At 42.5% G+C, this 16340-nt stretch overlaps 1 protein-coding gene across 3 annotated transcripts in view; it reads right to left on the bottom strand.

Moving 5' to 3' along the window:
* LOC122900625 (contactin-associated protein-like 3) overlaps nt 1-16340 on the bottom strand; it is a 205183-nt gene that overhangs the window by 58594 nt on the left and 130249 nt on the right. For all 3 annotated transcript variants that reach the window (XM_044239395.1, XM_044239396.1, XM_044239397.1), the window contains 2 exons: nt 9943-10114; nt 1725-1831 (listed from right to left, as the gene is read on the bottom strand). In XM_044239395.1, the coding sequence (XP_044095330.1) occupies nt 1725-1831; nt 9943-10114 (279 nt within the window). The remainder of the gene's footprint in view (nt 1-1724; nt 1832-9942; nt 10115-16340) is intronic.

The following is a 16340-nucleotide window of genomic DNA, read 5'->3' as shown; positions in this document are numbered from 1 at the left end:
GATACAAATGTCGTGATCCAAAGTGGCACGTGTGTCCCAATGTTTATAGCAGCAATGTCCACCATATTCAAACCAGGGAAAGAGCGCAGACATCCACTGATAGATGAATGGACAAAAAAAAATGGTGTGAAAATACAATAGAATATTACTCAGCCATCAGAACAGATGACATCTTGCCATGTGCAACAACATGGATGGAACTACAGGGTATTATGCTCAGTGAAGTAAGTCAATCAGAGATAGACTGAGATAGACCATCATGATAGACCATCATGTCATCATGTCATCTCACTCGAAATTGGAATTTAAGAAACAAAACAGAGGAGCATAAGGGAAGGGAGGGAAATATAAAATAAGATGAAATCAGAGAGGGAGACAAACCATAAGAGATCCTTATGAAAACAAACGAGGGTTGCTAGAGGGGAAGGGGTGAAGGGATGGGGTCTCTAGGTGATGGGCTTTAAGGAGGGCATGGGATGGAATGGGCACTGGGTGTTATAGAAGATGGATGAATCACTGACCTCTCCCTGTGAAACTAATAATACACTATGTGTTAATGAATGGAATTGGAATAAAAATAAATAAATTTTTTAAAATGTCACTGATACACACAAAAAAGGAAAAAGTAGAATAAAAACATAAACAACAAAAGCTAGTAATTAGAAAGCAGTGAGGATCTCGGGGCTCTAATTCTCTATGAATTAGAGGTCAATAAAGTGTGTTTAGCTGTGAAATTGAGAAAATAATTCTTCAGGAAAGAGACTCGTATTCAAGGTGGAAGAAATAGGATGGAGAGGTGGTTGAGAGCCCTCGCCCGCAGCGGTGTCACCACGGTCAAAGGTGCTGACCTCTGTCTTTCCGCAAGCGCACAGTGTGGAAAATAAAGCACTTACCTCCAGAGCAGTTCTGAGGGTTAAAGGAGTTGAAACATGCAGAACTAGACAGAGTGAGGGTACCACAGGCATGCGGTAAGTCCCCAGTGTGTAAACCACCACCATCATCAAAGAGCATCAAGATTGCAAGGGACCTGATCGTTTGCCTGGCTTCTGGATGACATCTAGAAAACCCCCATGGTATTTCCCATCCTGTGCTCCTCCAGAGACTCTCCCCGTGTAATTTTATAAATACTGACCATCAGTACTTTGTCCTCTTTCTTTGGCAGACAGGACTTGAGAACCAAAGTTGGGTCCAACCCAAGGAACGGAACAAGTAACACCACCATGCCATCTAGATTGCTTTTTGTATTGGGGGAGAGGGAGCTTGTTTTTTCACTTTTTGTTTTATTTTATCTTCTTATACATATTCCTTTGACTCCTATTTTATTTTTTTTTCCTGTCCTATTTGATACTACAAATTTCCGTAAACTGTTGTAACATGACTAGGAAATAAAATTGATTAAAAATAAACCAGACAAGGGCACCTGGGTGGTTCAGTTAGTTAAGTGTCTGACTCCTGATTTCAACTCAGGTCATGATCTCAGGGTCATGAGATCGAGTCTGATGTCGGGCTCCATACAGGGCTGGGATTCTCTCTCTCCCTCTCCCTCAACCCCTCCCATTTCTAAAATAAATAAATAACCAAACCAGACACAAATTAGTCTCTAAAATACCCTGGTTTTGTTGTTTTCCACCACATGATTGCACAGATACAGACATATATACACCAAATCATGAAAAGGAAAAAGTAACTGCACGGAAATTGAGACAGTGATGTATAAGGCTTACAGGAATGGCAGGTCGCACCCGTGTATCCAGTGTGCATGCAGTCACAGCTGAAGGTGTCCCAGGACTGGGAACATTCGCCCCCATGTTCACAGTAGCTGGGCAAACACCTGCAAGAAAATAGATACACTGGCTTTCCCCCATGTTCTGTCAGGAGAAAATGTGTGTCTTGGCGCTAATCTGCTACAGTAAAACGTGGTACCGACAGGGCCTTCAGGAGAAAAATGAGACCATGGACAAAACCTGCTGGGTCTGTCAAGAAGGTTTCCTAATGTAGCACCCACCACAGATAAGAAACCCACTAGATGCTACCAATTGTTCTGTATTGGCAGCAGATCAATTTTTTACACATTGCATTCTATCAAAAAAATGTGTTTGCTTTTTCACAAATAAGGCAGGATTGGTTTCATCCATGATCAGAGTCAAAGTGCTAGCAGAGGCCAAAGGTGGCCAGCTGCACCTGTTCCCCTCCCGGCCTCCATGTCCTTGCAGTGGGACCTGCAGATCCTCCCACCAAGAGGCTTAGCCTTTTTCAACCTGGGTTGGGCATGGGACTTGATCTGACAAATGGGGCATTAGCAAACTGAGACATAAGGGGCTAGAAGAGTGTTTGGGGGTGAAAGACCTGTACCTGGAAAACTATAATATATTGATGAGAGAAACCAGAGATGACACAAACCGACAGAAAGACATGTTATGCTCATGGATTGGAAGAATTAGTATTGTTAAAACATCCTGCTGCCCAAAGCAATCTACCTATTGAATGCAGTCCCTATCATCTATCAATAGTACTTTCCCTATCCCTATCAATAGTACTTTCTACAGAACTAGAACAAAAAAAAAATCATAGAATTTATATGGAATGACAAAAGACCATGAATAGTCAAAACAATCTTGAGAAAGAAGAACAAAGCTAGAGGTATAATTCTAGATTTCAAACTACTGCCAAGCTACAGTAACCAAAACAGTATGGTACTAGCATGAAAATAGAGACCCATGGCATAGAAGTGAGAGTGCAGAAATAGACCCATGATCGTATAGTTAATGAATCTATGGCAAAGGAGACAAGAATATATGATGATGAAAAGACAGTCTCTTCAATGAATGTTGGGAAAAATGGACAGCCACATGCAAAAGAACAGAACTGGACCACTTTGTTACACCACACACAAAAATAAACTCAAAATGTATAAAGACCTAAATGTGAGACCTGAAACCATAAAACTCCTAGAAGCAAATATAAGCAGTAAACCCTTGCCCATCAGCCTTAGCAATATTTTTCTAGATATGCCTCATCAGTCAAGGGAAACAAAAGCAAAAATAAACTATTGGGACTACAACAAACTAAGAAAGTTTTGTCCCATCAACAATAAAAAAAGCAACGTTTCGAATGAGAGAGGATATTTGCAAATCATATATCTGATAAGAGCTTAATTAAAATATATAAAGAGTGGATATAATGCAACATCAGAAAAACAAATAACAAAAAAAATGAGCACTGAATCTGGACAGATGTTTTCCCAAGAGGCCATCCGATGGCCAATAGACGCATGAAAAGATGTTCATGACTCATCATCAGGGAAAGGCAGATCAGAAACACGATGAGATTTCATCTCACTCTTCCCAGAATGGCTAGTATCAAAAAGACAGGAAATAGCAAGTGTTAGGGAGAATGTGGTGAAAAGGGAAGCTTTGTGCACTGTTCGTGGGAATGTAAACTGGTGCATCAACTACGGAAGCAGTATGAAAGTTCCCCAAGAAAGTAAGAATAGAAATGACATATGATCCAGTAATTCCACTTCTGGGTATTTATCCAAGAAAAACAAAAACACGAATTCCAAAGGATACATGCACCCTATGTTCATTGCAAGCATTATTTACAAGAGTCAAGACATGGAAGCAACCTGAGTAGTCATAACAGATGGGTGGGCAAGGAAGATGTGGTATATAAACACACAATGGTAGACTGCTCGGCCATAAAAGAGATGAAATCTTGTTATTTGATAGAACATGGATGGACCTAGAAGGTATTATGCTCAGTGAAATAAGTCAGATGGAGAAAGACAAATACCATATGATTTCATTTGAATGTTGGAATCTGAAAAAAACAAACAAGTGAGCAAACAAAAGACAATAAAAAAGAGAAACAGACTCATAAATATGAGAACAAACTAGTGGTTGCCAGGTAATGGGGGAGGGCAGAAGGGCAAAATATGTGAATGGGATTGAGAGGTACAGACTTTGGTTATAAAATAAATGCCAAGGATGAAAAATACAGCATAGCAAATATAGTCAATAATATTGTAATAAGTTTGTGCAGTGACATGGCAACAACACCATTCAGGGTGAGTGTTTCATAATGTATATAATGGCTGACTCACTCTATTTTACACCTAAAACTAATACAATATGTAAACTGTGTTTCAGTTACAGATTAAAAGAACTTAAAGTTAACCTAACTTAGATCATAGACCTAATTGTAAAATGCCAAACTATTAAATTCCCAGAAGAGATTGCAGGACAAAAATCTAGCTGACCTTGGGCATGGCAATGACTTTTCAGATATGGTCTATGAAAGAAAAAATTGATAATTCAGGCTTCATTAAAATTTAAAACTTAAGGGAATGAGAATAGAGACCACAGACTTGAAGAGTGTTTGCAAAATTTGTATTTGACACAGGATGGATATCCAAAATATAGATAAAACTTTTTAAAAATTCAACAATAAGGGCAATGAACAACCAATTAAAAACTGGGTCCAAAGAGTCAAAAGATCTGAACAGATGCTTTCTAAAAGATGACCAGACGGAAAATACACATATGTAATCATGAACAGATGCCTTACAAAAGATGACCCGACAGAAAATACACATATGTAAGCATGCTCGACATCATTAGTCATTTGGAAAGCGCAAATCAAAACCACAACGAGATGCCACTTCTCACCCACTGGAATGGTTCTCATCAAAAAGACATCATAACAGGTGTAGGCAGGGCCAAGATGACTTGGACCCTTCTACGTCACTGCTGGGAATATAAAATGGTACTTTGGAAATCAATCTGGAAGTTCCTCAAGCAGTTAAACACAAACTCACCCCTGACCCAGCAATTCCACTCCTAGGTAGCTGCCCAAGAGAACCAAAAACACAGGTCTGTACAAAAACCTGTACATTCATGTTTATATCAGCATTATTCATAAGAGTCAAAAAGTAGAAAGAACCTACATGTCAATCAAATGAGGAATGGGTAAAAAAAATTTGTTAATACCCTCACAAAGGAATGTTATGCATCACACCTTTTCAATGATGTAGAAATGAAGACCGGCATCAATTTAAAGGCAGATTACTTGGGTCCTGATAAGCCACATGGCCTCTCTTGTTACACAGTTAAAGCTCTTGATATAGTCCTTCAGAAGTCTCATACATTTGCAGGAACTTACGTAAGTACTTGTTATCCTCTGGAGCTCAATGCCTATTTCTCTCAAGGAGTCAAAGGAATGGGTAACTTTGGGTTCCTTCTACTCTATATGCAGTTAGCACTCATTTGCTATTTGGTAGGAAGGTGCTGGAAATGAGCCCAACGTCTTTCAAAGGACATACATAAACACTCTCCTGCTAGGTCTTCTGGCATTTGAATGGAAGACACCTGATTCTATGCCAAAAACTAGAAGGTGAGCTTCTTGGGAAAATGGAAGAACGTCTCTTCACCTCCAATGATTATAGAGCAGGTCTGTTTTTACCTGGGCCCTTTCCTTAGTGACTGTTGTCCCATGTCCTTGGTTTGTTTAGGCCAGTTACACACCTGAGGTCAGCTTCCTTACCCCAAATCTCCAGCTTTCCTGGCAGGACTCAGCATGAACAAGGAAGACCAGAGAGAGGCACCAGCTGTAGTAAGAAAACTAAAATGGTGGCACACCCCCACGTTTGTGATTGGTGGAAACCACAAGTCCAGGATGCTGGTGATGCTTACACGCAGATGAGATGAGCTTGGTCTGCACCAGTTTCTTTGGGGAGGGAGGTTATGAATCCTACATATCATGCATGGACCAGGTCCCTTCCATATTTAGGGAAGATGTTGGCCACAGTTGGTGCAGAGGAGGGCAATTGGGATTGAGATAGTGCTTAACGCCTTGACCTCTAAACAATTGCTAAGAGAACAGACATTAGCCTAGAGGAGAGCCAATGAAGGGAATTCACTGAGTACTTATTGGACTATGGGAATAAAGTGTGCCTAAACTTACAGCAGGAAATATGAAGATTCGTTGTAGAAATCTGGGTGGAAAAGAGGACACTGGTGAAGCATTTGGTGAATGGGCAAGGGTTTCATTCCTGAAAGATGGAATAGAAGCAAGATTCTCTTCTCTATGGTGAGAAAGAGATCCCTGCTTTGAGATGGAAACTTCAATAGATGTCATGCTTAAGATTCTTCTCAACTTTAGGATTTTGTACTTCTATGATTCCCTAAATATCTTCAAATTTAATAACTAAGCCTCTTGACTCTACCTCCAAAAATCATGCTTCTTCTTCAGTGTTCCATTGAGTGGTGATACCATCCTTTATCTAGCTGTCCAAGCCAGAACCCGAAGGTCATCCTGACCTGTCCCTCTCCATCCCCCCATAGTCACGCACTCATCAGCTTGTGCTTCTGTTGAACAAACACTGTGTACATCATCTACATTTTTCTCTTCCCTACCTCAGGCTATCATCCCTTCTCCTATGGGTAGGCAGGTCCTTACCTGGCCTCCGGGCCACACACCCTGTCTCTGTGGCCCACACCCAAAACATCTTTCCCCGTCGGCAGTATTGCTTAGCTGTGCAAGTGGCTTCCTAGCACAGAGCCTTCAGTGACTTCCTGGGGAGCCTTAGATCAGTGTCTGGATTTTGAGCTGGCCACCAGGCCTCTGCAGCGTAGTCCCTTTCCAGCCAGACAACCCCATCTCTCACCATCCCTGCTGCTCATCCTCAGATACCCAATTTCTACAGCAGCCATGTTCAAACAGGCAGACTCATGGTGGAACTTTGGCTTGGGCTCATGGCTGTACCTTTTCTGGATGTCCAGCCTCTCTCACTCAACTGATGTACCCACCTTCCACCCCAGGGTAGGTGTCTCTCCCTCCTCTCTGATAGCCCTGCCTTGTCCCAGCACAAATTAGGCACCCGTCCCGCATGTCTCCACAACCTCCCCACAACTTTCACTTCAGTCTACTGATCTCTAAAAAATAACACGTAGAGGGACGCCTGGGTGGCGCAGTTGGTTGGACGACTGCCTTCGGCTCAGGGCGTGATCCTGGAGTCCCGGGATCGAGTCCCACATCAGGCTCCCAGCTCCATGGGGAGTCTGCTTCGCTCTCTGACCTTCTCCTCGCTCATGCTCTCTCTCACACTCTCTCTCTCAAATAAATAAATAAAATCTTTAAAAAAAAAAAAAAAAATAAAAAAATAAAAAATAACACGTAGAGCACGTGATGCTGCATTTGATGAAGATGAAATGCTGACCAAAGTCCACAGAGGTGGGCAAAGTGGTCCCATCAGTACAGTCCATGCCTAGAGATGTTCAAGGTGGCATTCCTGTGATCCTAAAAGAAACCTGGAAAGGACTGTGTAACCCGAGTTATAGGACACAAAATCCTAATGTCCAAAACACAATTGCTGTGAGACATGATCCTTCACCATGATAACCTTGTTCCTGAAGCCTTGTCCCCAAGAACCTACAGCTTTCCCAGTTTCATGGGAGCCTGGGGTGCACAGATCACCATATGCATGAGTCCTTGTGCAGCTCAGGAAGGTCTCCTGTATCCCCAGCTGGTTTCAAACATCTTTTCATAACCTGCTGTGCCGTTGGGACAGGAATGCTGTTATGCATCATGAATTATTAACTCCTTTGCCTGACAGATAAGAGTTACAAAATTGCCTGCATTTCAATCATAAATCTCAGCTTCACCTGAACACAGCGTGACTGGCTCTGGACAGGCAAAGTGCGGGCTGGCGGTGGCTGGGCTCGGCATGGAGCAAGTGCCCGGCACGAGCCTGGCATGGATGGTTGCTCTGTCATATTTCCATGTGAATCTCTTTCATGATGCATTGAACATGGAGGTGGAGGTGTGGCCTGAAGCACTAAGACAGAGTGAACATTTCTAACAGTGAAGAGTAAGGATGTGTTTTCTGATGTTAAACCACAAAAACCATAAAAAAGTACAATTATTGGCTACATCAGCCAAATTGCCAATGGCTCTTTTCAGACCCACTTACGGGGCTGCCATGAACCTCAGCTTCTGCTTTGAGCAGGGAAGGTAACTTAATATCCCAGATCCCAGGGGTCCCTATCCATTGCTGGTACATACTTCTAATAACAATTTTTGGGTGTGATATGGGAATCTTTCTATTTTGGTGATACACACACACACACACACACAGTCATACGTCACGCATACTTTGTTGTTGTTTGTTTGTTTTTGGTCTTTTTTTGTGTGTTTTTGGCTAAAGACCTTTCTGCACAGAGGGGCAACATGCATTTCTTATGTAAGAGAAACACTGTGTTTGCATCGTGCTTTGTGTGGGAATTCCCAGGGCAATGAAGTAACTTCCTGTGAGCGTCACAAGCTCTATGACTGAACAACCTGACCCCTGACCCCTGACCCCTGGCCCTCCTGAGCCACTGACAGCCATTCCCATCAGTGAGGGCTGTACCTTACCTCCCAGAGAGTGTTTCTGAACCCCCTCCCAATACTAAGATTCAGGATTCCAGAGCTAGTGGAAGCTATAACTTACAGACGAAGCCAGTGTCTACGCCAGCATACCTTTCATAATCTGAGAATTAGGATTCAGAGTCTTTGCCTAATTCTTTGAATCTCCTTTTCCCCTACAAATGAAAAGAATGTAGATGATACCCATGAACTTCTGAATTAAGGAAAGCAAGTTCTTATGAGTTAATATTTTAAGCTACTGGAACTTATGGTTTTCTAACACACTGCCAAATTGCAACACATCGTGTACTTTATTGGACACGACATGGGATTCCAACTAGTACAATTAAACTGGGAACATATTTACTGCACGAAGCACTTTGCACAGCATGAACTTGGAAGAGGCTGGCCATACACGGATGTGGGAGGGTGTCTGGAGCATGCCCGTTTATTCAACAGGAACATAAGGCAGTCCACTTCAGGAAGGGCAGACATACCAGGCACAGAAAAAATTTAATGTCATCAAGCTAAGCCATCCCTTTTAGCTAGAAAACCTGAAAGTCCAAGAGCGTGACAAACAAGACAGTTTGAATAAAGTTGCAAGACTTCGTGATTTTAACGTCCTATGGTTTCGGGGGTTTTCTTTCTTTCTTTCTTTCTTTTTTTAATTGAGGTACAATTGAATTAAAACATTATATTAGTTTCAGGTGTACAACAGAATGAGTAAATATTTGTATCTTGTGATGTGATCACCACAATAAGTCTCACTAACATCCAGCACCACACACAGTCACAAAAATTTTTTCTTGTGACGAGGACTCTCAAGATCCTCCGCGACTTTCAAATACGCACAACAGTATTCACTACAGTCATCATGCTGCTCACTACGTCTCCACACTTAACTTATTTTAGAGCGGGAAGTTTGTGCCTTTGTCCTCTTGCATTCATCCCCCACTATGTCCTCACGGACTGGTACCGTGTTCAGTGTGCGGTAAGTGGGTTCCTTCCATTCCTCTTTTTGTTTGTGTGACTAGGAATCCCCAAAGCTGAGACCCTTCTAGGGGAAGAGTTACTTTTCATTCTCCACATAGAGAAGGGAGTGTGGGGCGAATCCCGCTGACCACATGTGGCTTTCAACTTCCTGGTCCTCAACGATTCATCATCTTTCTAGAATATTCTAATCTGTTTTGTGCCATGAAAGAATTTTTAGAAGCATTTTTACTTGTCAGTATTTACACTCATCAAAAATTATAGCACCATGTACAGGATTCTGTAAAAATGAAGTGGCTTGGGGACACACGCAAGGAAAACTCACAACAGTGCTTCTTCTAAGAAGACACCATCTGAAAGGAGAAACAGTTTGAAATTAAACAGGGTCGTTTTCTAGTTTTCAGTTAATTATAGTTTTCCATACGGGTTGGCTATCAGGAAGAGAGAAGGGTCTAGAAGGAGGTGCTCCCCCTCAGCAGCTCATTTGTTCTTAACCCACTATCCAAAAATTGAAATCAGGAATGCCGAAATGACCTGGGATGACTTTACCTGTCAGTGAGGCCACAGGTGTCTATCTGGAGGTCACGGAAAGTCCCCAGCGATCCCTGCTGTACCGTGATGGGGTCCACAGCCTGGTCGCCAATGGAGATGAGCCTCAGGCAGCCCCGAAACCCGGCCAAGGGACCTCCGCATCCAGGGCCAGAGCTGCTGTCAGGACAGCCTGAATGAACGCAGAGACACACAAAGGAGAAAGTCAACAGTCGTGACCAAAACAGCCGTCAGTATTTTGTACATGCAAGTTTGCCGCCTTCTGCTCACAGATGCCTGAAGATTATGCTTCCTCGTGGACGGGGCAGTGGACGGCTGAGAACAGACACTACTGGTTTTGCTAAAGCACAGAAATAACAACTTTCAGCTAACTTCGGCTACCTTCGGCCAGCCACCAGCCTGGCTCTAGTTGTTATTTCTGGCTGGCCGAAGGTAGCCGAAGTTAGCTGAAAGTAGACTCTACCAGTACAGTCAAGGCCCATTTACTCTAAGCTGAGTTTGATTTCTCTTTTGAAACCACCTGAAGAAATCGGTCGTTTCAGCATATTAAACTATATGAAGTAGAGGCCATGGGATAACAGAATCAGAAGGAAAAAAATCACAGGCCTACTAGGACCTATGAAATTTAAAATGCTTGAGAAATAACTATGTATGTGAGATTCCTACTTTGGGCGTGCGTGTGTGTGTGTACAAGCACAACACAGTTAAAACAAGGTTTGACTATACACACTCAGAGACCTCCAACGACAGTGTAAGTGACTTATGTTTCCAACTGTTTCTGAATGAGGCATTTTAGTCAAATACCTTTTAACGCACACACACACACACACACGCGCGCGTGCGCGCACACACACAATTAACAAGTATCTCAACGATACGGCCCTGAGAATAATGGAGAAAAGTTAGCATCCTGGAGCACCCCATGCAAAAAGAAACGGGCTTTGACTGTTTTCAATAATAGTAAATTTTTACAAGTTCGGCTGCATTCACTAATTGGCTTGCTGTAAATTACTGTTAAATTAATGAAGGAAAGAGGCCATCAACCGTGGTGACTCACCAAAAGCTTTGGTGGCCCAGGACAGCAAACCAGAGTCTGAGGCTGTAAATGAGTTTGATTTCTGTGTGGCTTCGTGTGGCTCATCGAGGCTCTGAAACCGGAACCTAAGGACAGCGACCCCAGACAGCCACCCCCGCTTTCAGCCGGACCCAATCAGTAATTCCTCTCCCTGCTGCCGCCCCTCCTCTCCAGGAGCCCTTCCCCTGCTCCTGCCCACGGAGCATTCCTGACCACTTCTACTTCAGTGTTGTGTGATTCCGATCAGTTTTTGCTCCAAAACACCCTTAAAAATTTGAATCCGCCTCAGGTTATCTTCTGCCGTTACAAACCACAATGCCTAGGCGGTGGTTTTATTGTATCCCCCTGGTTTCCCACGGAGACAAGGCTTTTCTACCCATGATGGGCAAGGACACAGCTTTGAAATCAAAGTCAAAGCTGATCCGGGTTCAGAGCTGCCTCTTCCCCTCGTGGGGTCAGCAGGCTGGTGCGTGCTCTCCCACCCTTTGCGGAGCTGCCCTCAAAGCAATCACAGGTCCTTCGATGTGAGCTCGCCAGATTCCCAGGGGACAGGAAAAAAGAAACACACTCACTGCAAATACTTTGGTGAAAGGCCATCATGCGGAGAAATCTACAGACACAGCTTCGTCTCCATTTCACACACACCCCTCATTTGGGGGACTGAGGTTCTCCCCAGGAACTGCCCTCGCTGCAGGGAGCTGAGTCTCATGGGTGGTACCCTCCCCAGGAACGCCAGTGCCCACGGATGCAATGGATGGATCAGTGACCCACAACCTCAACTGGGACGTCCCTGCGGGGCAATGCTTCTTCAGAGCTCTCTTGAGGTTTCTATGCAATGGCATCACGCCTGGCCTTGTCTCTGCTCATCCCAGCTGCTCTCTCCCCACCAGGTGGGGGTCATTCCTGAGAACTAACCTCACTAAACCACCCTACACACGAGTCTCCCAAGCAGAGAGCCAGCTTCCTGGGGAACCTACCTTTAGCCACGTGGGATAAAATCTCAAAGCATTCACTTAATTGAGTATTTTACTTTCAGAAACAAACACAGTAGTAGCACAACATTTTTAAATAATTTAATATTCTTTTAATTCTAAGAAATTGTGAAACAAATTTTATGCTTCCTGAGAAACTCACCTATTTAATTCTTTCTGGGCCTTATACAATTATGTCTCATTTACATAATTTCCAGGAGGATGTTTTCTTTTAACTTGTTAGATACAGAGTCATAACTATTCATCTTTCTAAAAAAAATCATTAAAAAATCATTTTCCAAGCATTTAAATATTAAGGAAGTTTTTGGTAATATTTACAGGTGGGGTTTGAGGTTATTTTATAAGTCTCTTATTTTTTAAATGAAATGGAATCAGTAATTTTTTTAGAAAGATTTATTTATTTATGTGAGAAAAAGAGAGAGAGAGAGAGACAGTGACGGCATGAGGAGAGAAGGGACAGAGCGTGGAAGACTCAAGCCGGGAGCCCAACATGGGGCCAGATCTCACGACTTTGAGATCATGCCCTGAGCCGACATCAGGCATCAGACATTTAACTACACTGCCCAAGTGCCCCTGGGATCAGTAATTTCATAAAGATTTTACTCATTATGCTTACATGGTTTTCATTCTCCTCTGTCTGAACTTTTGTCATGAGGGTCACTGGTGCACCTTCAAAGGGCAGGGACTGAAGACGGAGCCTCCTCTCATTCCCACTCAACAGCCACAAGCTGGCACCTAAGAATTTCCACAAGATGCACATGATCCATCTCTCCTCTTCTTTCAGTGACTACGACTTTGCATTCCTGAGAAATATACCCCAAAACCAGCCAAGGCCTTCGTTTGGTGAAACCCACTGTTGAACACAATGAAGCCCCGTAAATTAGCTTCGTGGAGACGTTGACACTTCATATGTGGTGTTACATCACAAGGAATGGACAAACTGTCCAATTTCCCTTTCCTTTTTCCCTGCTTTATGTGAAAATATGCACATTTCTGTTTGTAAAAGAATTTCTGGAAGGTTGGATATATTTGGAAGACACCTGGTGTATCTTTGTGTCTTTATAGGCAGCTTCTACCGACAGTGCTTAGGGACTGAGGACGATAGGATACAGGATCAGAAATGTTCAGCCAATAAAACTACCCCTTTCTCCAGATCACAAACTTCAGACGCATCTAAAATACAATGCAGTATCTGGGGTGCCGGGTGGCTCAGTCAGCTGGGCATGCAACTCTTGATTACCACTCAGGTCATGATCTGAGTCATGGGATCAAGCCCCATGTCGGGCTCTGCCCCGGGCAAGATTCTCTCTCATTCCCTGTCCTTCCCCACCCATCCCCATTCACACACTCTCTCTCTCTTTAAAAAAAAAAAAAAGAGAGAGAGAGAAGAAGAAGAAGAAAAAGAAAAAATAATACAGTGCAATACCTAAGTGTTCCTATGAAGACTCAACTGAATCCAGCAGTCACAAAGAAAATTTTCCCAAAGTGGAACATTAAGAAGGAAAGGTCAAACCACAAAGTCCTTCCTTGCTCCAGTTATAAGAGAAAGGTCAAGAAGCAAGGGGTGCCACAGCCCAAGACAAGCCCAGACTGCCAGCTGTCTGTTCATCCACACAGATTGGCTGAAGTCCCAATGGTAAGATGGCAGAGGGCCATTTATCCATGACCTCATTTGGGATGGACAGTGAAAGTGGACAGGGGATATTTATTGCTAAGTCAATGGCACATACCCATCACCATGGAAAGAGTCAGAAATTTAAGTACCTCTGAGGATGACAGAGAAATTGTCACTGAATGTCACAACCCCAGAATGGGTTATGAGGTGAGACCTCATTACAGCCATCATTGTTCCCTGGTCTGCTAAGGCCTCACACACACACAAGGACCTTCATGAGAATCAGAGCATAATTTGATGTTTCCCAACTCTGCAGAGCATGTGTGCTGGTAGACAGCATCACAATTCCACAAAAGGAATCCAGAGGACAGCAGCTTCCCACTACCCTCCCCGGCAGGCACCAAACTCTGTAGAGGGTAGAGCAAAACTGTTGTCAAAAGAACAATTTACAAACAAAGCTCACACTGAGGAGAAATAGAAAAGGAAAAAGGGAAACCTGCACCACATGTAAAAAGGCTATGAATTTGCAAGAGGAATTTTGTCATGGAAAGAAAGCCACAGAGCCCTGCTTTATGCCTGTTGTCCTGCCATAATTATCAAGATCATCCCCTCCATTCACTAAAGTGTCCTGGTTTGGACAATAAATTATATGGCCACCCTAACTGTAATAGGAAGGCACCCTAATCTGCCCTTATGGGAAAGCATGACAACAAAAAGTCACTGACCACATGGTGAGTGGGAACTTGCCACTGAACCTCCATCAGGAGAGCGGGCTAAGGAGGGTCTCAGAACATGGGGCACTGGCTGCCATGAATACGGCATACTGCTACTGAGCATAGACTGGATAAAGTGGATTTCCCTGTTAACACAATGCATATTCCAGTCCCGATGGACGTCCATCAAGAAGATAATTAAAGAGACACTGGCATATACCATTCTTGGGACTGGATAAAACATCTCTGACATTGACGTCTTTGGGTCTCAAAGTTCCCACTCATTTTGAAACTGACCTGCACCCCTTTCCCCAGAACAGAGCTGGGGAGTCCAATGGACCATATAGACAAGGGGCTCTGAACAAGGGATTCTTCCACTGTGCATACAGCTTTGAACACAGCACATCAACTGAGAATCGGGATGCATGTTCACTGGTCCTAGACCTGCCTCTCCTGCTTTTCCTTCACAACAAATAATGCTCATCTCCTTATTTAACATCAGTAAATTGGGGTGTTTTGGCTTTGTGTGTTTGCTGCAGCCTGGTGACAGTATTAACTGGGTTGTTTGGAAAGAATATATTCCTTCTCTAGGAAAAAAGATGCTGCTATGTTGGTCTAAAAAGGAGAGTTGAATACGTTGGCTTGAATCAGTGCCTGGAATCGCTCTGTAGGAATCAAGTGGGTGTTTACAGCGGAGTATGTACAAGTCATTCTGAATTTACACATTAGTTACAGACAATGTGCTGTGATTGCAAGATCTTATACACTATTTTTGCCAGTCAGTGCCAAATTTTAATTACAACCAAAAAATAGTAAACTGATAATGAAGAAAATCATTATACTCTCTAATGGGATGTTTAAACTTTACAATTCTGCTCATCTTAGAGACATGATTTGTTATTGGAAACTATACTAACAAGATAGTTTTTCTGCACATCAACACAATTTTATGAAAGCACGTAAGAAAAGCCTATTATGCTTTTTTTTTTTCAACACATTGCCTCCAAATCTCTAAGGGTCTTTCATAGACCAAAGGCTGTTTCATTAAATTGACTATGCATATTAGGAAAGATTGATAGTTTGTACATAAGGAAAATTTTAAATTCACTGGCAAGATGATTCTTGGCAGCTGTAGGATATTTATCACATCTTTTGTAATAGAAAAAAATGGGCACCATCAAGTTGTTGCTCAACAGTAAAACGGGATGGCAGATTTAATAAGTGAAACATGGTATCATACACATCAAAACCACATGGCAGTAAAAATTAATTAACTTTACCTATAAATACTCACAGGGCTGGATCTCCAAAACTAATCTAGAACAACAGTGACAGCAATAACAATAAAAAGAACCCAGAAGAAGGCACACGGTAGTGCCCTATTTGTAAAATGAAAAGCCTGGGAACACAAAACACTACTGTGTGAAGTCACCTACATGGATATAGCTTCTAAAGAAAAGCAATACATTAAAAACTTTTCAGTTGTAAAATAAGTAAGTCATAGGGATGCAACGTACTGCATGGTTATTACAGCTATAATATCTTATTGTCTATTTAAAAAGTTGCTAAGAAAGTAGACCTTAAAATTTTCATGACAAGAAAAATTATAACTAAGTATAGTGGTGGATATTAACTAGTTATTGTGGGATTATTGCCTAATGTATACAAACACTGAGTCTTATGCTTACATCTGAAATGGACATGGTGCTACACATTGATTAAAACATAAAAAGGCGATACAAAGATTAGTAAAAAGGGGGGCTGGGTAATACTTAACTGGGGGAGTACGAATTTAGAGGAGCGAGGGAGACACTAAAAGCCTTGTAGTGTTTAATTGTGTACATTAGGGGGTTAGCCCACAAACACTCTTTCAAGAAACATGAGTAGTATTTTAAAATACATACATGAATTACATAGTGACTTCATATCACATCAATGTGTAAGTATTTATGGAAAGTGCCTGTTCTCATGCAGCTGTGCATTGCACATTTGGAACATGCCCA

The sequence above is a fragment of the Neovison vison genome, chromosome 2 (genome assembly GCF_020171115.1).
Source record: "Neovison vison isolate M4711 chromosome 2, ASM_NN_V1, whole genome shotgun sequence".
Lineage (NCBI taxonomy): Eukaryota > Metazoa > Chordata > Mammalia > Carnivora > Mustelidae > Neogale > Neogale vison.
This window is presented reverse-complemented; position numbering and strand designations above follow the sequence as displayed.